We start from the raw sequence: 26785 nt of genomic DNA on the forward strand, positions 1-26785 counted from the left end.
ATTAATGTGGCTATTGCCAGGTTACGTTTACACTTGCTGCAGCTGGAGCACACCAGCTCACCTACAGCTCTGCTCAAACACTGGAAAACTACTAATCGCAAATTGGATACCGAAGTAATTCAATCACAGATGGTTGGACTGGGAACAGATTTTGAAGATGAATAATGATACCAAAAGGCAGAATTGGGTTTCCTTCATTTGTCATTTATGAAACCCTGGAAGCTTTTTTCAGACAATTACAGTACAGCTGTTCACTGATTATTTTGCTCGAGCATATTAAAAAACCCATATGCACATTGTAACAAGGTAAAAAAACAACAAAAAAAACTTGATTGTCACCGGGAGGGTTTTATATAACTAAGTTTCCAGAAGCGCTGGCATAGCAACAAATGGTACACCTATCAGTTCTGCCAGTCCAATCAGGTGACTTTAGGGAAATGACACACTGCATCCAGGTTTACGATAAGATCTGAGCCTTGGGGCACAGAATCAGAAAACAGACCATCGATAGAGCACCCTGTCTTGCAAACAGCACGATAGCAGTCTTTCACATCGCAGCCTGATACACTTTCATATTTTCTGACTTTGCTCCGTCACACCTCTGACAAAGAGAACAGTTGAAAATAGAAAGTTTCCCCATGCACCGCCCTCTGAAATGTGCTTGATATAAACGCTGCAAGGATTCTAAAAATATTACACTTGGACACGAATACTCAAAAGCAGCGCTTCTCTTTGTTTTTCCTCTGAGCAAGCATCTCAAACTTCCTATGCAGAGGGTGCTGGTGCAAAAATAGTTGAATTTGCTTCAGGTCAGACATGGGGCTGTGATAACTGTGCCTTGTCAAATTGGAAACTGAATCCAGCATGCCCAAGAGAGAAGTGCAAGACTTTCTGTTATAATCAGCTAGAGGAGAGGCCAATCACCTTAACTGGAGCTGGGTAGGCCTTGGACTGATAAGGCCAACATGGAAGAGCAGAAATGGGTCATTTCTGGTGTGCTACAGCATCAGTGTGTAAGCTGCTGCTGCTGCTCTGCGTAGGTGTGGAGATGGTCTTAACTACCTTGCATGATTCAAGGACCGAGATTACCCTTGATCATTGTGTTCCCAAGCACTTTGTATGAGTACAAATATGCGCACTGCAGCAGAATTTATTGTAGTTCAGCCTTGAATGAGAATCTGAAATTCAAAGCAATTGACATATATCTTTCAAGGTCTGTCAAGGAGCTCCGACACAAATGCACAGTTATAAGAGTGCTGCTCACTTTACTGCTGACTAAACGGTTTCAAAAACCAGTCAGCCTTCCTGTTGACTGAAGTGAAGATTTGAAGAGCGGTGCAGCTTATTTGCCAAATAGACTGGCATGTAAAAAAAAAAAAAAAAAAAAGAGGCTTTGCAAAAATATGATTGTGATCTAGTCTGTGTCCTTAAGAAGAGAGGAAATTAACTGTGAAATGTTCTACCACTGCTCAGTTGGTTTTAGCTTTTTATGACTATCAGAAAAGATATCCCATCTTTCACCATTTTAGTGCATACACTGCAAAGACAGTTTAATATTAAAATGTCATGTGAAAAGATTTCTGCAGACAGATTAAAAATTGGTCATGCGGTGCTACATAAAGCATCCAATACCACAGAGTTAGCGCCCAAAAAAATCCATCTTTAAATGCTTTTACTGCTGCAAACTGTAATCCATGCCATGAGATTGAGTGCATTTTTAGCAAACACTTTGTTAAAAAAAAAAACAAAAAAACCTGCTGCCTACCTAATCCGGCTATTCTGGCATGCCTTGGCATCAAACTCCTCCATTTTGAGAAGAACAAGCTGAGGCAGCTTAAGGCTCTTCTACAATCCTTGAACATCTTAATGTATGTTTGCTTAACATGCAAAGATGCTACAGCTGATTTGATGACCTGAAACCTTAAGTTGTGCTTCCTGAGCGTGCAGTAATAGACTTGAAACCAAAGCCTCACATTTCCTGCTATATATATGAGCGCCTAAACTTTTTTTCCTGTTACCACAGGAAACACCTCAATATTATGCAAGGCATTGTGTGTTTTCCTTTGCAACAAGATCAGTTCATAGCAGCTGAATAAGTTTTGCAGTGCTTACGCTCTTGATTTGAAGACTGACGCAGTGAAATGAAGAAGAAGCTTCACACTGTGCTTCATGTAATATGCGGTCAGCCTCAGTTTTAACTTGATCACAAAAGAGGATAAGCGTGAAGAAGGGAACACTTGCATGTTAACACAGGCTTAGAGCACAACACTCACACAGCACATCCCCCAAGGATCACAAGACAATCTCCAGCAGTAATGCAGCCCCAACAAACACTCAACTCCAGCGAAAATCACAGTGAAGTGGTGAAACCTCTGCAGCAGGTCTGCTACTAACACAGAGAATTTCAAGCATGATCAGGCAACATGCTGGAAGGAAGGAAGGAAGGAAGGAAGGAAGGAAGGAAGGAAGGAAGGAAGGAAGGAAGGAAGGAAGGAAGGAAGGAAGGAAGGAAGGAAGGAAGGAAGGAAGGAAGGAAACTTTTATAAGATCCAAACTTTCTTTTCAAAATATAACCCAATTATCATTTCAGAGGAAGTAAAGAGTGTCTTGATTTCACTTCTTCTAATGCATGTCTTGGCAGCAGTTCTGAAGATTAATGTTTCATTAAGGGTACATCACAGACTCAAGAGGGGTGCTTTGGGGAAAGTCTGCCTGGTTGACAGGTGTCTCAGCCTATCACAGTCCGCCATAGTTGTTTCCTGCTCCTTAAACGTCAGATCAGTTCTCAATGGGGGTTTTGTGGCTGCTGCTACAATCACTGCACACCATGAACACAAATCAACACTCAAATGGTTTTTGAGATGATGATACCTTAATTTAAAGGTCTCACACTGTGCACATTTCAGCAAAGTAATGAAAGTCTCACGTGTCTTTCAAAATTTCCGCTCTAAACACTTCAAAGATAGTTAATTTCACTATGACTGGATAACTCCTGATTTACGCCTTGTTCTAAATGGGCTGCCTCAGTGTCCATAGCTTTAAATGCAACTGAGCTGCTGCTGTCCACGCCCCATTCAGGAAAAAGACTCTCTCTGCATCTTTGATTGACAGCACAGAACAAAACAGATGACCACCAAATAAACAAATATGACTGAGTGCATAGGTACAAGACCTTCTGACTTTCTGGGTGATCATTTTACATGGAAATAATAATACTAATTTCACAGCACAACACCTGTTATTTGTTTGGTATGTTTGCTAGATGATGTTGCAGTTATAAAATCTGTAAATCTATAGTTTAGTCTTGAAGAGCAGCAGCTTAGAAATGGCTCAGAAGTGACAGCTGGTTAACACATAGTCTTAATTGGTTGCATTTCAGTCACCATTTCATACTTGTTCTACTGTCTGACAGCAGAATCAGGGAATTATGTACATGAGAACAGCTTTACTAGGAATTCAGCTGTAATAAAGTGCGGTACAATGTGAGTACAGAAAGCAGCAGAGAAGCAAACAGATGTAAAAACTGGTCTAATTTAGGTTGCACTGCAGTACAACTGGTGCCATGAAAACACAATAACTCAGCCAGTCCTTGTCAACTGGTTTCACATGGCACTTTAACTTTCCATCTTCTCTGACAGTTCCACAGCGCTGAAGTTTTTACACAGCTCTAAAATGTTGGTTTATGATCAAAGCTAATGGCAATATTAGCCACATTAGCTGAACAATTCACCGACACAAAAGGTTTTTCTGTTGATGTGGCACCAATTCCATGAAAAACACAAGTCATTTTACTATGTCTTGATTTCCGCACATGCTGGGAGTGCATAAACACTCTTGTTTTCCACTCTTGCAGCCAAGAGCAGAACATTTGGTGTGTTTTGTTGTTGGAATACATTTTAGAGGTACAGCAGTGGCTCTAGAAAGTAAACAAAGCTGGCAGATTGAGAGGCAGCTGCTCTATTGGAATAGCTCGTTAGCTAATTATCTAGAGGTGAGGGAGGGTAGAAGAATGGCAGAATTAAAGGTCTTAATTTCTCAAACTATTACGTTAAGTTTAATACAAATCACTACACAAATGGATTCTTTTCCATATGGGACCTTTAAGCTACAAGAGTAGCAAGGCTCAAGAGATTGAATGGACTTATTTTGTGCAAACATTCATGGTGCTCAACGAAATGAATCCTGCTTTCCTGACCTTGGTGATCTCCCGACTTTACCTCCAGCATCACCAGCAGGGGGTGTTTCTTACTGAAATATCTTGACTATTGCCCAGAGGATGAATCACAGTGTGCACTTATTACAGCAGCTCAATAACCAGCACAAGTAGTTTCAATAATTTACCTCCCAAACTTGAAATTGCTTCGTGCATCTCGGTGGTATTTGTAGTGCCAGGTGTAAAGTTGGAAGTTCATTCGACTGAGGCAGTGTAAAGTCAGTTGTTGGCATTTTTGCTGAAAATGTGTCTCAGACTTTATGCTATAATAGAAATCTCAGAACCACTTCTGTTTCCAATGTCAATTTGCTGCTAAATTGGTGACTGTATCAACAGCAAACAAAATGCTTGCACAGCAATGAAAGAGCTGCTCTTAAAATGTAAATATACCATTACTATTAATCAGTCTGTGTAGACTAGATGTACTGAAATCAGCATTTAATTAACATGTTATATGTGTTTGTGAAGTGGGAATGTAAATGAATCCGTTTGCCTTGCTCTATTAATTAGCAAAAGGATTTGATATCAGTTTCAACTTAATTGAATTCAATTTTGTTTACATTGTGCCAATTTACAACACAAGTAATCTCTGAGCATTTCATTAAGCAAGGTCTAGACCTTACAATATTACACACTTAAGAGAAACCCAAGAATCCCACGATTCCCTTAGAGGCAGCATTAGGGAACAGTGTCCACAGCTGCTCTATACAGTGTGAAAAATCTCCTGTGGTTTAATTTAATTCCCGTAGCCACCTGTCAAGCAGCGATAAGCCAAGATAACAGGACACATATTGATAAATTTGAGTGTACCTTTATTAAGCAGAGTGCAAATGAAACCAGACTGCTGCAAAATCGGCCCATTCAATACGGCATCAGACTGGCCTGTCTGACTCGGTATTCTGCTGTTTATGTGGAGAATGTTTGATGACGGTGGTTCATCAATCCTTTGTGCCGTTTCCTGATTTCCAATAACTTAGATTGATGTTTTTAAGGAAACAAAAAATAATCAGCATGCATATATATATATATATATATATATATATATGTATATATATATATATGTGTGTGTGTGTGTCAGTTCAATTAAAGCCAACACCATCTGCCTCTGACTGCAGATTGATTGATTCGGACAATAGCTTATTTCCTGAAAAAGGCTCTTTTCTATTTGTTCAGCTGTTTTTGTTCCGTGATGTGCCACTGTGACTGGTGTTGCTACTTCACAGCTATGAGACAAGTGATATGATTTGCCAAAATAGCAGGTGTGCTTGGAGACGCCCACACAGTCTGTACGCTCAACATTTACCGCTTTGCTCTTGTCAGGTGCAAATACTCATCACCACATGGCTAAGCAAAACAACCCAGTCAAAATGTGACATACAAAAAACCTGAAACAAGACTTTAGAGAATTACTTTCACAAATTCCACATGCATACTTTTTATTTTTAAACTTGAAGTTACTGATGGTTCACAGCTTTCGTCGGTGCATCTTAACAGCTTGGGTATCACGGAGGATTAGCAATTTCCCAAACGTGAATGCAGCAGAGATCTTCAATCCAATTATGACACCAGCTGAAACTGTGGTATAAATGTTTTCATGATCACTGGCTCGGCGGCATGCAGAGTATGCAGTAAGTACACCACAAACGATTTACCTACTTCACTAATATTAGCTTCAGGGTGTATTTTCTCCAGATTTTCTCTCATTTCTGCTCACATGATTTGATGCTTCAAGCCCAGATCTCACATCGACAATACTGAAGGGGTGAAAACTGGCGTGCACATTCAGTCGAAAGACATAACACACCAGGAGTGGGTTCATAAAAACACTCAAGCATCCTTTTCACCATTTATTGCAGCATGACCAATCTGGCAGAAACGTAGATAAAATATGGAGAAATGTCTTCGCTGCAACAACTGTTGAAAAGGTAGCCAAAAATGACACGTTTTGCATCATTAGTACAACAATCTACCACGTTTGCAGGTAATGAAGAATAACCGTCAAAACATAATCATGGCATTCTGTCCACATCAGGCTTATGCAAAATCCAAAGTGAACGGTGCTTCAGAAGTGCTCTCAGAGATTCTTTTTACAATCAGTGGTGTTTCCACTGCAGACACAATTCATGCCATGCAAGCATGATGCTGCCAAGGACTTACTGGGCATTGGTTGAGTCCATACTGTACTCCTCCTGATACCTGGATGCAGCACACATGGACACAGATAGGAACAGGTTAGGACAGAGCGGGTCGAGAAAGCAGGAAAGGGAAGGAAAGGGTGAAAAGCAAGAAAATAAGAAAAAAAAAAGGATGCCACTCAGGAAGCCACTGCAATTTGTTAACATTCACTTGCATTTTGGGTCAGAATGCAACCATTTCACAACCTTGCGGGAGAATCTTTAAGCAGTCTGTGGAGCAAGAAGGACAAAAATGGGATTGAATACTACATTAGATAGCTGGAATTTCTTTTGGAATATCATAAAAGCTAGAACATGTAAAAAAAATACTCTAGTTCAATCCATTGTCCTGTATGTAAGTGGCTATTTCTTGCTGCACAACTGAGTTCTACTGTCACGACTTCTCCACCGAGGTTTCCTCTAGTTGCTTTCAAATTCCACATACAAGTAAATAAAAACATTTCCAGTGGACATTGTCTCCTTTTGCGCTTGACAAAATATATATATAAAAAAAAAAGAAGTACAGTGCTGCGTGTGCAACACTGTGCATTCATTTCATCAAAAACAATGCATCGGCTAACGAAAGAACAGATGGAACACTTAATGCAAACCACAGGGGTCAGTGGACACACCCTCAAGGTCAGTCTCTTAGGCTGCCATGTTGAGATGACGGCGAGGAAAAGGGAAGCGTGTAACACTGAGGGACCGACAGACAGAGAGAGACATACCCACGTACGGATTTCAATGACTGACACATTGGCACTTCTGATCAGCAAGTGGCCAAAGGTTGAACACACAGTTTGATTTGATGAACAACAAATGGTTATGACGGTCTTTAGAAACCAATTACAGAAGCTGAAACAACAGAGTTACGTCTTGTTATGAGTGGTATGGTGCAGGTGTATCTGATGAGGAATCCTACAGTTTCCTCTTTATTCCTCTGTTGCACACACATTAACTAACACCGCACAGGATGGACTTGTTGGCCGAGTCAGAAGCCCACAGAGTCACTGTCACTCAGGTAGCAGGCATTTATATGCTGCCTGAATGAGAGTCCAGAGATTTTGTACACAGTAGGTACCAGAAGCAGTTTTGTGCACTACACAGTGGCAATACCTTCTAGTATTCTTTTAATTCAAAATCAGGCGACTGTTTCATGAGTCCAGCTGTTTCAAGGTCCAAAGTACATCTGAAAGTATCCATTTTCAGTGGATGGATAAAAATATAATTTAGGCTGATATCTCTTTGAAGTCTGTAAATAGTCAAAGCCATTCTGCTTGTGAAGAAAAGCTGAAGAGGATCTGTGCTGTGAAAAGGTCATTACTGTTCAGGCTGTGTAGCTGAAAAGTTTCTGACGAAACACTGTCATCCCATTTACGCTCCTCTAAATGGACTAATGGACTGTCCATTAAACCCAGGAAGTAGCGGGACCAGAAGGGAGGACTTGTACCATTTCAGAAATTAATCAACAACCTTTTGCCATTTCAAAACTGGTGCGTAATGGATAATGAAGTTCCCCAGGAACCAATGAAATACTCAGCTGTGGGATTTGACTGCAGTTAAATTGCTTTTTCTGAGAAAATTTCAACAGATAAATGTCCACGACGACGCTCATGAAGTTGCAGATTTCTTCTAATGAAAGTTTTAGTAATGGAAACACTGTTTACCCAAAGTTTGTTACATTGTTTTACCAAGTGACGACGGATGAACACTGAAAAACATTTCAGATTTTACATCTTTAGTGCATTTAAGAGGAAAAATAAAAGATAAAAGATGGCAGGGAATTTGGAATTTTTCTTATAACAGCAAAGTGGAACTGCACTGAAGGACATGCAGCAGACTGAAGCACTGTAGCAGAACATGGCATCCCTTATTTTCTGGCTAATTTAATGGTACTGCTGTTAAAAAAAATGCTACTAGTGTGAGTTACTGGGTGTCATCTGTCACTTCAAAGTTATTTCAGAAGTAAAGCCATTAGGAAACTGCTTGTATCGGGCATACTGTACACAACAGCACCCCTGTTGTGATCCCACTGTCCATTAGGTGGCTATTTGACAGCACTTTAATGAGCAATAAAGATGCTATCTGGCTGCTAAGAGCTTGTGCTGGTGGAGCTGTAAAGGCTAAAATAAACACAGCCTCTCTTAACCTCCTTCAGCGTGCAACAGACTCAGCGCAACCTACTGACTCTTTCCTTCTTTTCCATCATCAACTAAATATATTCAGAAACTGTTATAATCTGCAGTTAGCATCCTGCTGTCCTTCACGTCCTTCTCTAATTAAGATGAAATGCATACAACAAAGAAGCAAATTCAGTCTCACCTCCTTGCAACAGCTACAGAATCACAAGTACGGGCTGAACTGCTGAGACAAGTGCGAAATGTCCAGCACTTTCAAAGTATCTTTCACTTCCATTCACTGAGAACTGCCTCAAGGACTGGCTAGTAGAAAGTGGGAGGTCCTTAAACACACCATACACACACACACAAACACCATCTCTGCAGCAATTTCAAGGACAAATGGGACTTGTAGTTTTCAGTCTCACTACTTGCATCACAGGAAGGCTGTCAGCATTTTTTGATACACTACAGTTTCCATACTGTTCCTCAGGTGTCACACAGGCTCCTCGAGTTGTCCTCTTCATAAGTCTGTTCTAACACCGTAGTTTAATGTTTGATGAAGAGGGGAATCTAACTGCAGCATCCTCATTACATAAAACAAACAAAGCAACAATCCTGGGGCAATCAGTTCAACCTCTTCTGCATGTAATTTCCCTGTTCTATCCCCAAATAACAATAAGGGCAAACACGCCAAAAATGAGCACATATTTGCAAAAAAAAAAACAAAAAAAAACAAATCCTGTCCTGTGTTGCAACTAGTCTGGCTAGATGTTAAAGCACTATTGCTGTTAGAATAATCCTGACAACACCTCATACATGTAGCTTTAGTCAGTTTGATTCTATATCAGGTCCATTAAAAAACAGTTAACCACAGCAACAAGACCTCTGTTTTGTGCTACATGTCAGTTTAAGAAACTCTCAGGTTTGGCTGCAGAAAAACAAGAGGCTCAGCTTTCATTTTCAGATTGTTGTGTCTTCAGTTTTTGGACCAAACGCCGTAGCTTTAAGCTACTTTAATGAGCTCTTGTGACACGGGTAAGTTTTAAGACATCCACAGACTACAGACCATCAGCTGGCACTGGCAAATAAATGCAGACAGAGTCCTCAAGAAGCCAAAGTGGAATCCATGTTTCAGACCAAGTAGTGGCTGGATAGTAATAGATTCATTAAAAATAACAAACACTTTATGATGCACTTTTGTTTAAAAGGGCTGGTCACATCTCACATAAAAACATTAAACAGGAGACTGGTCGATTTTTATGTGTGGATTTCCACAGTATATGTCCACCCCTTACATGCTGTCATCATAACATTTTCACTGATTAGAGTGATGCAGCAGCTCTACAAGCAGTTCATATACTGCAGGGAAATGTAGCAACAGGGCAACTTCTAAAATAAAACATATATATGTCAAAATATATAAAACATGAAAAAAAATAAAATGTATATTCATTTCTTGTGTATCGTATTCTTATTATTACTCTTATTGTTTTGGTCTGGAACAGGTGCACAATACATTTCACTGCGCATTATATTATGTATAACTGTGTTTGTGATAAATAAAGGTCCTGAATCTTGAAAAAAGACCAAATCAAATTACTACAAGCAACTTTTAAGACAAGAAAGAAAACGTATGAATCACAATCTCTGGCAATAGTAAACAATGGATGAGGCCAATTCTGCATAATTCATTATTTTTGAGCATCTACTCAATATATTTACATTTATGTACTGTAACAGCCTTGCAGCACATGTTACTGTAGCAGGGGCCACAAGAGACAAAAATTAACATTGCCATTTCATACTAAGCCCAAAAAAGTTTATATCTAGAGCTGCTAGATAAATTGATGTCTTAAGATTTGGGGAACTTCTATTAGACATAACTTTTTACTCTATCAGCTCCCACTCCTTATATATTAGATCGTTATTGTCAGCACTATTATAAACAAATTTAGACCTATTCTGTAGATATATCAGATTTTCTGTATGATTTTCACATTAGTTTCTACATATACCTTTTATTGTGAGGTATTTAATTCACTGGTTGGGCTGCAAACACTTTTTGCATTGTTATTTTGTGCTCTTTTTGCATTTTAGTGCCTGAACTTGTCCACAGAATGCAGATTTTAGTCATTTTTGTTACTACCTTGCACTAAACTGCTCCCATTTTCTATGCAGTTACCTCAACTATTAATTGAAATTCCAGAAATGACACTACATTGATAGAAAACATGCACTTGAGGTTGTGTCCACCTCTAGTTAGCGGTCTACATCGGTCCAGGTGTCTCATGGAGATATGTTTTCCATGCTAACAGCATTCGAGAGCTCTTAGTCAATTATATCATCCAGTGAGAGTACTGTCATCGCTTTCTTGCAATTAACTTGCAGACTGGGATTTCAAAGATCTGCTCTGCTGCTGATCTGCATTTTGCCAAGGCCAGGTGAGCTTTTTACTGGAGCACGGTATATATTCAGTTCAGCCACCTGTGTAAGCTACAGGGCAAGCTCACTCAAATTATACCCTGTTCAAGTCCATCTCCCTGCCAAGCAGTCCTCTCTAGATGCAGGAAAAGGCAAACAAGACAAGGGAAAGTAATAATATCCCCATGTATACAAGTGCTGCATGCAAGCACAACTGAGCAAACACAGTATGTCACTGTTTGAGCGCCTCATGTGCTGCTGTTTGATGTACCGCCCCCCATAAGGCCTTGTTGTAAAGTTAATTTTATTCAGGGCTATATCAAGAAACCAGGTCACTTGTTATTTTCAAGTTTCATCCTCTTGGTTTAATGAACACTATTGATGGACAACATGTAATTTACCCCAAGGAGCACATTAAAAGCCCTCATTAAACATTGGGTGCTCAAATCGAGATGAGAGTTTAATTGTTCCATGAAAGCAGGGTGCTATAAATAAACATTTACACAAAAAAATAGGGAGGATGACACACACACACACACACACACACCAGCAACAAAAAACAACAGTGTAATGCTGCACCATCATTTCTAATCACAGTGTAACTAAATAGCACTGAATCTGCAAAGAATGTGAAGGGGCAATTAGCTGGAAACGGAGGACAAATTCCTCAGTGCCATCGTGATAAAATGCTAATGATGAAATAACGCGATAAAAACGTGGTGTATTAAACAAGCAACAATGAGGCCAGCTAGAAGGAGAATACAAAATAGTTGAGATTGTAAACAAGCAGAGGATGAGAGGTTTTCTTACTAAATTTTTATTACGTACATCCACAGTCATCGTGGTATTAATTAAATCAGAACATATCCATTACCTTCCCACTATTTCCTACTGACTGCTGCTTGCACTAAAACAAAGTCTCATTTAGCAGATTACAGGAAATCTATTACCCAAAGGAAGCTTGTACTTTTCTATGTTGTGGGGGAGCCTTAACATTAGGATGAAATCTTAAAAGCCTCCTCTGTTAATTTAAAAGTGCATAACATACAGCATCATTTAAGGCTGCCTCAATGCATATAAAGTGGGATAAAAAAAAAAACGGGTGTGCAGAAGTAGAGGAAAATCAACCTTAAGATAAAAGTTAGCTTTGGTGCAGAGAGAAAGTCATGATAACTCTAAGTTGAGAGCCTTCTTATTTTAAAAAAGATCTGTGTGAAGCTCATCTTATTGAAAAAGAAATTCAGACTAAATTGTCCAAAAAGTAATTTACATTTTTTCCAGTTTTGCACATTCTACAGGACATTCCTCAAATAGAAATAAACCTTAATTACACACAGTAAACTACAGCTCAGTTGTCAATACTGATGCACATAAGATCAGAACAGAAGACACCAGAAATTGATACTCAGTGCTGAATAACTTTAAATCTGACAAATTTTCTCCAGCAAAGTCGCAGATGTTCTGATTTTTAAACAAATCCATTTGCGTGCATGATTTGGTGGCTGAGTGGCTAAAATAGGGACATCATATGCTATGCTTGCACTAGGAATTTGAAATGAAGAGCCACTGTGGCTCACTCATAAGAATAACAATGAGCCACAAAAAGCCACAAATTTCTGTGTCAGTAATAGCGGAAAAAATTGAGTCATTTTCATGCATTTTGAGGTAAAAAATGCTCAATTAAACAGTTCTATTTTAACCATTTTATTTCTACTTATATGTATGTTGTTATTACCTCCGCCAGGAGGTTATGTAATCACCGGAGTTTGTTTGTCTGTCCGTGTGTGTGTGTGTGTGTGTGTGTGTGTGTGTGTGTGTGTGTGTGTGTGTGTGTGTGTGTGTGTGTGTGTGTGTGTGTGTGTGTCTGTTTGTCTGTTAACAGCATAACTCAAAAGTCATGGACGGGTTTTCACCAAATTTTTACAGGATGTCCGGAAGAGCAAGAGTAAGAATCGATTAGATTTTGGAGGTGATCCGCATCACCGTCTGGATCCAGGATTTTTTTGAAGGTCGAAGGACAATTGAGAGATGGCCGACGGATCGCATTTAACCCGAAAACCTGTAGAAAACAACAGCAAAAACAGTAAACGTACAACAGAAAACCCGTCAAGTGGCCACAGAGTGAAACATAAGTCGCACGTTCACGCAAAGGGGGAGTCAGATTTTTCCGGAGAGTGTGAAAATTCTACAACACCGGGCGCGTGATCAAGATTCTGGTGGCTCCGACCATTTCCAACGCCTGCCGAGAGATAAAGTTTATTTTTTTATATCATCACTCGGGCGTTTCAAAGAAAAAGTAAGTCGAACCCTTTTTTTGTTGCTTTTTACAAGAAAAATAGAGCGCCACTGTGGCTCACATGGTTCAGAAAGACTGGGCCATCCAGCAAAACGATACGCCAATGGCGCTGTGGCGATCGGCTAGTGCAAACCTAGATATGCCTATGACAGGGGTGTCAAACATGCAGCTCACGGGACAAAAACGACCCGCCACAGGGTCCAACACTGGGACCCAGGGCAACTTTGCAAAGACATCAACCACAAATTGTAAATATGTAAACTGTAATGTGTTTTGTGGGTTTTTTTGACTCGTTTTTGTCATGTGTCATTTTTTTGTCTTGCTTGTCCAATTTTTTTGTTGCTTTGTAACTTTTTTGTCCAATTTTTGTCTCTTTTTTGTTTTGTTTTGTGTCGTTTGTCTCATTCTTGGTCGTTTTGTTTCTCACTTTTGTCTCTTTGTGTCTCATTTTTGTAATATTTAGTCAGTTTTTGATCATAATGTAAAATACTAGATTGTTCAGTTCCAGTGTTTTGTGCCTTTTGTAGACAGTCTGATCTGTAACTTGTAATGTGTAAATGATAAACTGAGGCATAATATTGTTGAAATTGAACTTCATTTTCTCAAGAAATTTGAAGTTGCTCTAAATGTTTTGTAAAGAGAGAGTTCATTAAATATGAACATTTTCAGACTATATTTTTTGCACTAAAACAAAGGATAATATTTGGAGCTGTGGTTATTTATCGGTCATTATGCTCTGACTTTACTGCTCCGGCCCACTTGAGATCAAATTGGGCTGAATGTGGCCAATGAACTAAAATATTCATTATAAAATCTTTTTGTGTGATTTCTCCCCCTGGGTCAGATGTTTTCCTATCATACAATTAATCTAACCTTCAATTACAAATGCAAGAACATAAAATATATTAAAATGAATGTATCCATCTTTGAGAGAATTAATTGAACTCAATAGACAGCAAGGCCAATATCAAAGTCTGTTTTCTGCTTTGATACCGATGAGGCGTCACTAGGTGCACAAGCCTGTAAGCTAAAAACAGAAACTATACCAAGTGTTTCTTGTGAAAAAGCAGAACTTTAGACTGACAGTTATAAAAGCTCTGGAGAAGGCTCAATGTTGCTGAAATGTCAGCAAATGGTAAAAAGTCTACGCTGCATATCAATCAATCTAAAGTTCTGCTTTTTATCAAAATGTTGCTGCTGGCCTAAAAAACTCAAATCATCCTGTGCAATATAATGCTTTCATAGCCTTGATAAAAAATATGTCTAATCGTTCCGACTGGGCTCTGAAATTCAGATTCATTGCACACCAACAGGCCAAGCCAAATGCCCGGTTTTCAAACAGATTTGTCACAGACAGGACAATGTGGTGGCAAGGCTGCATGAAGCCAAAATAAAGCTGCATGAGTTAATGAGTTCTGACCACATTCTGTATTGAAAAGATGGTCACTCCCTCTGTTCTTGAAGATCCTCCAAGTCTCGTTTCATTTATTTACTGCTGACAGCATTCAGACGTCAATACCGCATGGAGAATCCTATACGCACACAAACACACAGGCTGAAGTTACAGCATATAGGTGCCGTAAATAAATACATTCTTAGAGGCAGTTATGCACAATTGGCCAGATTATTGATTCTCTCACTCTACTTCACATCCTCTCATTTCTCAAGCCAGCTGGACACAAATCCCACGCTGATCACATTTCACAGCCGAGAAAACTCTCTGATTCCGGACGTCATCCCATCAGCCTGCAGGGGACAGACTGGAGATCTAAGTGGACTTAAGAAATTAAAAAAACAAACACTTTTGTAATTCCTCAAAGAATAGCTAACTGACAGGAAGGTGGATGCAAACCTAACCTAACCATGACTGTTGACAGTGGTCCAAGTCTGGTTGCCAAGGGCAACTGGCCAACCAATGCATTAGGTTTTACAACCCCAGCCATTTGCAGATATTGAGCATTAGATTGTCATACAAACAGTCTTGGATTGCATTATAGCCACGGTCAATATTGTTCAATCTTTCTAAGCGGACTGACTGGCAGCCAGTCTGTTCTTCTGTCAGCGTACACACCAGTTGTCAGCTGACTCACCGGCTTTCGCAAGACTAAGATGTTAAACACTCCGGCGTATCTGTAATTATCACTACAGCCACCTACACCGCTCCAGCAACACCACAAGGCTTTGTGATTTCCATCAGTGTTATCCTCGCACGTCATACTTCATACTCATTATTCATTGTCTTCTTTAATATCAGGCCTTTCTAGCTGTTGCTGTATCTCGCTGCTTTCTTTGCCACCTCTGTTATCACCATTTGTATTAATGCACCATCCATCTCTAAGGACAGTTTTATAACCACTCTATATTCTTAATAGTTTTAGGAATAGAAATGACCAGCTGCCCAATCCACAGATGTATGTCTGGCATCTAAGATTGCAGTTTGAAGCTGAAATGTGTTTTGCTGTCTGTGGAGCTAGAGCCACAACGAGGATTCATCTGATATTAAACTAATGCCAGATATTTTGATAATAAATTTGTCAGTTTCAGTCATTGTTTTCAAGAAAAAACTTTGAATTTTCTGATTCCAGTCTCTCAAATGTGAATATTTTCTGGTATCTTTACTCCTATATGACAGTAAACTGAATATCTTTGAGTTGAAGACAAAACAAGGCATTTGAGGATGTCATTTGGCATTTTATGAAGCAAACAGCTAACTCATTAATTGAGAAAATAAACAACAGATTAATCAACAATGAAAATTACCATTAGTTTTACACACATTCATACGCCCTACTAGTTGGCAGTTGAAAACAGAAACCAGGTTGTTCCATCATCTAAAGCTCAATCCTACACTACTGTTTAAAAGTTTGGGGTCACCCAGACAATTTCACATTTTCCATGAAGACTCACACTTTCATTCATGTGTTAAAACAATTCTACAAGGGTTTTCTAATCATCAATGAGCCTTTCAGCACCATTAGCTAACACAATGTAGCATTAGAACACAGGAGTGATGGTTGCTGGAAATGTTCCTCTGTACCCCTATGGAGATATTCCATTAAAAATCAGCCGTTTATAGCTAGAAAAGTCATTTACCACATTAATAATGTCTAGACTGGATTTCTGATTCATTTAATTTTATCTTCATTGAAAAAACTGCTTTTCTTTCAAAAATAAGGACATTTCTAAGTGACCCCAAACTTTTGAACGATGATGTACATTCAGCATTAGCATCAATATAAACTTGTAAAATCAGTAGTTGAGCATAAGCAGCTCAATATCGTCGCTTCTATGACCATCAGCATTTTTTTCGTCCATTTCTGGATCAAAAACTACAGCACTATTACGGTATTTTCAATTCCTGTCAGTTTTATTAAACACTGAGGTAATTTTCTCCTTCACTAAAACAAAAATGAATGGAAAGAACGCCCTCAATCAGTGCCAGCTCAAGCCTCAGCTCCTGATCCAAGCTTCCCTGGCCCCTGTTTTAGTTCCAGTCCACCTGCGTTTTCAGGACATCAGATCGCTCTGGCAGCTCTGTAACAAACTATGACATCCTGCCAGGTCTGAGGTTCAAAACATAGCAGGCAAACTACAGATATCTGCCACAGGGGGAAGCCCTGCAGTGAGCATTCAGTTTACTGGAGGACAATGGCTTCAGCTGAGTAAGACACATTTTGAAGTGCTTGTGGTAAACGTTGAAGCCTCTATTATTGATGCGTGAAGGCAGGAGAGGAAGCATTTAGATAATATTTAAAGACACTTTACCTAGAAACCCATAGCTTAGCAGTCATGCCTGTGGTGCAAGATAGGTAGTCAGGTTACACATAATAAACTCACACTCTTCTCAACAACACTGACATGCAGTCTCAAATGATTTATCAATGCCGCTGTTGCTGCGATAAATGCTATTACACAATAAATGCTACATCAAATGGTTTAAAACAGAGCAGATCCAAACAGACATGGCCAAACGTACCCAAAATTTCAGTGCCCTCAAATAAATATTGACAAGAAAAACATGTGCAGTAAATACTGAGGCAGAACACACTGCAGCACCAGCATATTGGCTGTGCAGTGGTTTCTGAATCACTGCCAAACAAGCACAGTGTTTTTCAGCCAAGCCAACCTAAAAAAAAAAAAAAAAACCTGCAGATAAGAGTGCCAATTTCAGCTTTGATGGCAGCATTTCTGCACCTCTCAACTTCTTTTGTCTCTCTGAGAAAGAAAAAAAAGCAACGCCGTGTCCCTCAGTCCTTACACTCATTCCACATGAAACCACATCTAATTTGTCAACCAAATGTCCTGCTGCTGGAAGCACATGTATGCAGGAGTTGTGCAGGCATGTGCTCATGGTTTTGTGTAATCTAAATATGAAGGCATGTCATTTTGATCTATGGTTTGCATTTGTGTTTCATCCATTTCATCCAAAAATAACTTTGAATGCACCATATAGGATCATCTGGATTCATAAAATTGTAATGGGAATGCAGCACACAAGACTTATGTAATCACTATGGACTGCAGCAATTAAATGGATCTCAGTGATGCTGACAGAAAAAAAAAGACTGACAACAGAAGCAATCAATCAGCAATCTGTCAAGACACTGGCTCATAAAGAGTCACTGGTGGCCTTAAAGCTTAAACCCCCAAAGGAGGAAATACAGCCCATAAGGTGTCATTCAGATTCCTATCAATTTCCGTAGGAATGATCACAATTCACTCGCTGACAGATTTAATAGTGATAGACTACAGACCACCGTGTAACTTTTCTCTGTAGATAATTACGAGCTAAGTTCTATTTGTCTCACTTTATGCACCATGCGCTCGCAGCATCATGTACCGTCTCGGATGCTGCGTGTGTGTGCAGAAAACATGCGCCTTATGGAGCGGATCTGCGGCAGCTACCTTTGGCCAGCATCGCTGCCGAAAGAGCCCATGGTCCGGAGAGGGCTGGAGGGGTTGACCCAGGTGGGCTCTGGGGTTTTCTGCACATCGGTCTTGACGTCTGGGTCGATCTCCGAGGGTGAGGGCGTCAGCTTTGCGCCTGCCATGCCTCCTTCCGAGAGTTGCCTCCGAGCCGGAGAGCTGCCCCCGATGCGTTTCCTCTCCTCCTGCCGTCAGAAAGCGGGCTCGAGTCAGCGAGCGGCGCCGCCGGAAAACCGCATCCTCCGGTCTTCAGTGGCGCACGAAGGCGGAGGGAGCGCGCCTGTCTCCCTGCCGCATCACGGGGTCCCGAGGCTCACTGAGGAGAAGCTTTAGCCTGTCTCCTGCTCGTCGACTCTCCCCTCCATCCCCGGTGGAGATAAGAGGTCCCCCTACGGTGCGTCCGTGAGATCCGCGCGTCGTCACGATGTCAACGTCAAGCGCTCGACCAACCCAGCGGGCTCCCCGAAGACTTACATAATAAGATGCTAGAATGGAATCATCGGCGATTTGTGGTGATCAAACCGAGCTGACAGGCATCCTTCTTCATCCTGTCCATCACTAAACCCGCCCGGTCAGCTGTGATTTCTGCAGATATTGATGCCTCTTGAGTTCCAAATTACATTTCTCCTTAAACATTAATAATTCAAGAGGCTGCTGAGGGGAAGATGGAAGTGTGGCATGCAAACAGTCTCCACGACAGAACTTCATTGCGCAGCTTCTTCCAATTATTATCCCTTTGAGCAGGCACCAGAGTATAATGAGAAACCACAGACAAATGAGCAGGTGGCCCAGGCAAACACTCAGAGTTATTATCATGCTGGTTTTCATGGAAACAAGGGGACACCTGGAGTGCAACCTACACCAGGCTCAGTATTAGAGTGTGCAGTCCATTAAAAAAAGCCACAGAGTTTGAATACAGGAGCGTCTGTCATCATAACTTTCCTCAGCAGTGGGGAATACAAATGAAATGTATGTAAATGATAATAGCTTTTTTCCAAATCCAGAGCAAATGAAAAGAAACAGATGCAAAGACACAAGCAAAAAGAGGTTTAAAATCCATCTCTGGTCATTGTTTATACCACTAAAACTCATCTTTGTGCATCAAAGTTACATATTTATGAGTTTTTTCTGATGAAAATATCCCCTACCTGCCATAAAAATCAATCAGATGCAACATTCATTTCTCAAAAATGTTCAAATTTATCACATCCATGCCTATCCATCCATCCCTACTCTCTGCAGCTGGAGCACACCAGCTAAAGTAGCATTTGGAAAATGGAGATTAACTCTGAAGGACCAGATTGCTTCCTTTGATTTGTGTCTATATCTGTATTTGTAAGATTGTTACAGCTTCAAGGTGGAATTTCTCAGCCGTGGGTAGGGATGGGCAGCAAAACCTTGTAATAAATGAGTATAAATCATTGGAGGCTGGAGAATCAATAAGCTCCAAGGTTATCGGTTCGTCTACTGCTGCTCGATGAGAAATTAAGAAAAATGCATTTTCTGTTTATAATTGCACGGTGAATGTTATCTTGCACGTTCTAGCTCACCGATTTGTTTACAATGCATTTTCGCTTTTTCCTATTCAGAAGAATCTGTCACACACCACAGCATCAGGCAGGAAGTACGCACACAAACCCTGCTATTAGCCGAGAGAAGCAAATGCTGACAATGTTAGTTGCCAAAAGTGTGACAAAAGTCTTTTGTGCGGCAGAGCGGACACATGATCAATCTGTCAAAACATACAGCGAAAGGTCATCATCGCATACAGATAGGACTAATTTTGAACAGTCTATCTCCAAGTTCACCTCTAATTAACCCAGGTACGTCATGCATGCTAGCAGCCTACAACCCACACACGGATTTCATCAAATTATATGGTAATGAATAGAAGCAACCACTGCCTAGCTCTTTGTTAAATTTCAAACATTCACTGTGTAACAGAGCATTGTCAGAACTGTTATTCAGAAATTCACACTTTCGGATTCAGTGCAACCAGAGGAGAGGATTTAGAGAAGGGGTGAAAATAAAGAAAGACAGACCCCACATCACCAACTGAATGCAAGTGTTGGCAGTTGTAAAGGAGGTATTCAAAAATACCTTAATGGATACTTTCTAGCGTCATTCCTTCATTCCGTTACCCACTGTTAAAACTCTGCTGCATTCTTTGGTGCAGTTTGTCTGTGCGCAACATTACTCAAAAACAGATGGATCCACTGATTTGTTAAAGATTTCTGTATCATTGCAAGATAGCGGCCCGATGCCACTGTAACTATGAAAAGAAGCGAACGCTACATCAGCTGCCTGCTGACGATCACATGATTGCGATTCGACTACAAATCAACCACTGCAGACATATCGGGATTTATCGGTCAAAAATCATACAACGACTGAGCAGCCTTGGCAGAGCACTGCGCTCTGAGTGCTTTTCTTGTTCAAAATTCTCTTATCTTTTGTTATTTGCTAACATCTGCCAGACCCCTGTCTCTTACCTTTTGTGGTCTACCTTGATTCAATCACATTTTGTTCTCCGTTGTCTTACGGTCTGTCACTGATTAGCAACTATCCGCAAATTAACTACAATTGACCTTGGTATTTTCCTACAGCTTCCTCCCTACCCTCTGATCCCACTCTGACCATTACTAAATATAAATAAAATATAAATATACAAGTGTATATAAAATGTACTCTGCAAATGTTCTGGATCAGCTTGCCTTTGTAGACTCGTACTGTGTCGGTTAACCCACTGTATATCGGAATACTAATAAACACCCAGCAAGCTTCGACTACTAAGAGTGAAATTTCTTCAAAACAGTCCATAGAAAAACACTATCAAGGAAAGGTTCCTGCATCCTATTTGTTATCTAATAGTGAAGAAAAAAGAGGGCATAACAAAGAGAGAATATAAAGCAAATCTACAATTATATCCCTCATTTTTTTTCCAAATAAGAAGGCTCTTAAAGTACTGGATAAATAAATGGCATCAATAAAAGACACAAGTACTGTTAAAATCTTAATGATGCTCATTCCTAGCCATGGTTATGACTGATTATTTTGCCCATGATGCACCTTCTAGCATATAAAAAGCCCCATAAGGACGTGCTGACAAGGCAAAATATTGTCTTCCACCAGAGGGGGTATTTAACTGATCTAAACTGCCTCTGACTTTGCAGAAGTTATCCCCCAGTGTAATAAAAGTGCAGATCTTCGCCAAGTTTTAAATCAGAAGAATGACCAAATTAAGGAGCCTTTTGGTCTCAGTATCATTACTGTAATGACGGAAATGAAGCCTATCCCATGCTAAAAATTGCCCTGTGCAAGTGATGAGTCTCAGTCTAACATAAACAGTCTGCTAAAGTTGCCCAGACTTTGTAGCCATGGGGGCATTTGTTTTCCACTTCATGTGACATGTGTTTGAATGGTTTAACAGACTGCAGATTCTTGATTAAAACACAGCGAGACCCTGACCAGGGACTGTACCTTGTTATTGGGACGTGAAGGTAAACCACTGACACACAGCACCACCTCTGGTTTGTTTAAAACATAGTAAATAATTCACCTACATGGAGTGCAGAGGCTTGAATTAAAAGCTTATTCATTGTATAGTTTAAGAGGGCTAGCAGATAAAAAAGGATCAGATTTTGTTTATTTACATGACTGTTCAAATGTTTGGAGTCACCTAGGCAATTTCATGTTTTCCATGAAAACTCTCACTTTTATCCATGTGCTAACATAACTGCACAAGGGCTTTCTAATCATCACTGAGCCTTCCAACACCATTAGCTAACACAATGTAGCATTAGAACACAGGAGTGATGGTTGCTGGAAATGTTCCTCTGTACCCCTATGGAGATATTCTGTTAAAAATCAGCTGTTTCCAAAAGTAGGAGGGAAAGCACGGATGATCTGGTAGTTGCAGTAGTAGTAGTACTAGTCCTAGTAGTAGATAGTATGTCTCAGGTGGAAAAACAAGGAGCATGTAATCAGGGACATTCAATTTTTTTAAACACTATTCACATTTCCTGAACAGTGGCTTGCAAGTTGGTAATGTTCCTCCTGTCGCCAATCTAGAGTACCTATTTCATGCTTAAAACCCCAAAACCAGTCAGCTGAATAAAACTAAACAAGAACAACACATATACAAAACACACTCCAACATGACACCGCTTATCTGAGCCAGAAACTGTAAAATATAAAGAATTGTGGGATTTTTACCTTCCATACTGTCCTTGAATTACTCATCTGTGGCATGTCTTGCTGTTGGAAAACTCTGAAAACCGAATCCAAGCTTAAAATTGGGATATTTCATCATATTTCATCACTTTATCCCACAAGTTTTACTTAAAATTCACCAAAACATACTGCTTGCGACAAGAAGATGCTGTAAAAACAAAAAAACTCGACACTACTATGAAATAATTTGTGACTCAGCTGCAACAAAAAGTTGAACCGAAGGCTCGATTTAAACAGGGCACAGCTATGAAAACTAATTAAAAACATAAGTGCTACCATAACAAAAGGAAGTGAGACAAACACTGAGTTTCCTGAGTTTAGTCAGTGATATACACACGTGGACAAAATTGTTGGTACCCCTCAGTTAAAGAAGGAAAAACCCACAATTCTCACTGAAATCACTTGAAACTCACAAAAGTAACAATAAATAAAAATTTATTGAAAATTAAATAATCAAAATCAGCCATCACTTTTGAATTGTTGATTAACATAATTATTTAAAAAAACAAACTAATGAAATAGGGCTGGACAAAAATGATGGTACCCATAACTTAATATTTTGTTGCACAACCTTTTGAGGCAATCACTGCAATTAAACGATTTCTGTATTTGTCAATGAGCGTTCTGCAGCTGTCAACAGGTATTTTGGCCCACTCCTCATGAGCAAACAGCTCCAGTTGTCTCAGGTTTGATGGGTGTCTTCTCCAAATGGCATGTTTCAGCTCCTTCCACATATGTTCAATGGGATTCAGATCTGGGCTCATAGAAGGCCACTTTAGAATAGTCCAACGCTTTTCTCTCAGCCATTCTTGGGTGTTTTTGGCTGTGTGTTTTGGATCGTTGTCCTGTTGGAAGACCCATGACCTGCGACTGAGACCAAGCTTTCTGACACTAGGCAGCACATTTCTCTCCAGAATGCCTCGATAGTCTTCAGATTTCATCGTACCTTGCACACTTTCAAGACACCCTGTGCCAGATGCAGCAAAGCAGCCCCAAAACATTACTGAGCCTCTTCCATGTTTCACCGTAGGGACAGTGTTCTTTTCTTCGTATGCTTGGTTTTTGAGTCTATGAACATAGAGTTGATGTGCCTTACCAAAAAGCTCCAGTTTGGTCTCATCTGTCCAAAGGACATTCTCCCAGAAGCTTTGTGGCTTGTCAACATGCATTTTTGCAAATTCCAGTCTGGCTTTTTTATGAGTTTTTTTCAGCAGTGGTGTCCTCCTTGGTCGTCTCCCATGAAGTCCACTTTGGCTCAAACAACGACGAATGGTGCGATCTGACACTGATGTACCTTGGCCTTGGAGTTCACCTTTAATTTCTTTGGAGGTTGCTCTGGGCTCTTTGGATACAATTCCAACGATCCGTCTCTTCAATTTGTCATCAATTTTCCTCTTGCGGCCACGTCCAGGGAGGTTGGCTACTGTCCCGTGGGTCTTGAACTTCTGAATAATATGAGCCACTGTTTTCACAGGAACTTCAAGCTGTTTAGAGATGGTCTTATAGCCTTTACCTTTAAGATGTTTGTCTATAATTTTTTTTCGGATGTCCTGGGACAATTCTCTCCTTCGCTTTCTGTTGTCCATGTTCAGTGTGGTACACACCTTTTCACCAAACAGCAGGGTGACTACTTGTCTCCCTTTAAATAGGCAGACTGACTGATTATGAGTTTGGAAACACCTGTGATGTCAATTAAATGACACACCTGAGTTAATCATGTCACTCCGGTCAAATAGTTTTCAATCTTTTATAGAGGTACCATCATTTTTGTCCAGGCCTGTTTCATTAGTTTGTTTTTTTTAAATAATTATGTTAATCAACAATTCAAAAGTAATGGCTGTTTTTGATTATTTAATTTTCAATAAATTTTTATTTATTGTTACTTTTGTGAGTTTCAAGTGATTTCAGTGAGAATTGTGGCTTTTTCCTTCTTTAACTGAGGGGTACCAACAATTTTGTCCACGTGTGTATTTTGAAAGGGGTAATTTAAAAAAAACAAACAAACACAAAAGTGATTGGGCTAAAAGCAAATGGGTGCTGCTGAAACCAAAGAAACGACATCACAGGACTCACAACTGAACAAACAAATTACCAGGCAAAGGAAGAGGAGGGCAGAGGCCCATAACAGTACATAGTAAAACACCTACACTCTGTAAAGTCACATTATTTTTCAATATTGCTCATACCAGTAGGCCCTAGGAAAAAATATTGTACATGCTGACTGCAGGTTTTTCAAGTTTTGTAAAATCAATAATTAGAAAAATTATACTTTCATTTTTATGATTCATAGAGTTATAACTTTATCAAACTGCACAAAAGCCTTTTTTCACCTCTCTCTACTTGTAGACATGGCTCTGCTGTTTCCAAAGAAATGCCACATAGATGTCTAGGAACTACTTGAAGTTCAGAGGGTTTACAATCAGTTAATATTCCTCATCTCCGGTTCATGAGCTCAGAGGCCTATTGACAGCCACACAGGGTGCAGTTTATTCCTAATTTAGCTGAGCAGGCACACCAGCTGAACTCCCATTAGTAATGCATTTAGGAAACGCATGCACTCCGCAGTTATTGCAGATGGCATTTTGGAGTTCAGCCTTCAGGAAACACATTAAATTATCTGTTAATAGTAAGCCTGGGATTAGAGTGATGGGCCTGTGGATAAACGGCTGCATATTTAATCCCTGACTGGATACAAAAACCTGGGAGGTGAAAGAATAAATAATATATTTTTTAAAACCCTAAGAAACCCACATATTTCTGGTTCTGTTCTTGTAGAGATACACAGGTGGAAGTTTACTAGGTACAGTTCTGGAATAAATTCTGTTTTTATGAAGGTAAGATTTACTTTCTCAGTAACCATTTTCATGAGCATTTACTAGGATATATATAGGTTCTGTTCTTGTCTGCACTGTTTGAGAGAGGTAGTGATTTATCTGTATGGTCATTTTGGAGGTTCAGGATCAGTTTTACGTCATTATACAATGTATACGGACTTCTCTTCTATACAAAGAACAGACTTGACATAAACATACATAAAAAGAAGGAAAATGTATAAAAATTGAAGAAAGGGAATAGTATATGTACAGAAATATCTATAAGTGTAGGCCTAGACATGGTTTGTGGTACTGCTGAGCTGCCGTGCATTAAGAGAGATTAATAGGGAGACACTTGTTGACATGATGCAATATGCTTCAACAGAATCACATTTTCCAAAATTAAATGAGTAAAGTCACTGGTAAGAACGCTTTGTGTGTGTACCAAGTCAGATTTCTATGTAGAAATATCAGTAGTGCCTCATTTCCTATTCCCTATTTGCTAAACAGCATTATTCAGCAGCTCAACTGCAATGCATTCTCAAAAATCCTCGCAAAAATATGCTAAAAAAAAAAAAAGAACAATGTGGTATTGTTTAATCATCCGAACAAACAAATGTGCTCTGCTGGAGACTATGTCGCTCCGCTAAGTGCCGGTGGGAGTGTGGACCGGTTTCAGCTGACTCTAAGCAAGCAGTCAAAGTCATAAAATAAACAATACAATGGATGGGTTGAGGAAGATGATCAAGAAATGCCAGAGAGGAGGATGCCGAGGAGTTCATCAGGCAGGTGTAGAAGCACAGATTTGAGCAGGGAGACACTCTGTGGTGAAGCAGAGGATTGCAGATAGTGTGAGGATGTTGATTTCAACAGCCTCAGAGGAAGAAAAACACATACTGTACCAAAATAACAAGACCAGCATGGGCCAGAGCTGGCTTAATGAATTCTATATCTTATGACACAGATGGCAGTATAGCCGTGGGTTTTATCTCCTTTGAGGTTATATTAATGCAGAAACCTTGAACCAGCTGCTCAAACGTTTTACTTATCAGGTACATCACAGACGCTGGTAGAAACCTACGCCAACCAGAGAAAAACAAGACAAACACGCTAATTAAGCATAAAAATAAGTACAGATAAACAAATCTGATATTTACAATAGATACATTTCTTGAGGTAATGCGCTGGGATTATCCAGTCCAGTGGTTTCTGATTCACACAGTACATTTACATACATTATATCAGCCCCGAGCTGGATTTCGAAAGGGAGGCTAAACGCGAGGACACGAGCAAATATAAAAAGAGAGCAGTGGAGTCTATTAGCTGCATAGCTGGTAAAGCATTCCACTTGAAAATGCTTGCCAGAATAGCTGAACAAATTGGGCAAGATGATTAACTTCCAGCTGCTGGGATGTGTTTTGGGGATAGAGCTGATGAAAGAAACACCATGCTGTTCTATGGCGCCTCTGCTGTTACACTGCGCAGTTGGACAGTTGTAGGCAAAATGCACCTGAGGGCACTGCATGAAAACATCCTATTAGCGGATAAAGATGTAATGGCCAAAGAAGAAGCAACTAAAACAATTATCA

General features: G+C 39.9%; 1 protein-coding gene across 19 annotated transcripts in view; it reads right to left on the reverse strand.

Annotated features, from left to right (window-relative positions):
* The window catches only part of kcnt1b (potassium sodium-activated channel subfamily T member 1b), a 105104-nt gene that overhangs the window by 62531 nt on the left and 15788 nt on the right, over positions 1 to 26785 (reverse strand). For 14 of the 19 annotated variants that reach the window (XR_007943264.1, XM_051950958.1, XM_051950950.1 and 11 more), the window contains exon 4: positions 6371 to 6409. The exons of 3 other annotated variants lie outside the window; for them this stretch is intronic. Coding sequence is in view for 15 of the 16 variants with exons in the window: in XM_051950958.1 (XP_051806918.1) it covers positions 6371 to 6409 (39 nt within the window). In the remaining variant the exon portion in view is untranslated. Of the gene's footprint in view, positions 1 to 6370; positions 6410 to 18129; positions 18894 to 26785 lie in introns of those variants that run through there. 2 more of the 19 variants (XM_022202986.2, XM_022202987.2) reach the window with 2 other exon arrangements.

The sequence above is a fragment of the Acanthochromis polyacanthus genome, chromosome 7 (assembly GCF_021347895.1).
Source record: "Acanthochromis polyacanthus isolate Apoly-LR-REF ecotype Palm Island chromosome 7, KAUST_Apoly_ChrSc, whole genome shotgun sequence".
Taxonomy (NCBI): Eukaryota; Metazoa; Chordata; class Actinopteri; family Pomacentridae; genus Acanthochromis; species Acanthochromis polyacanthus.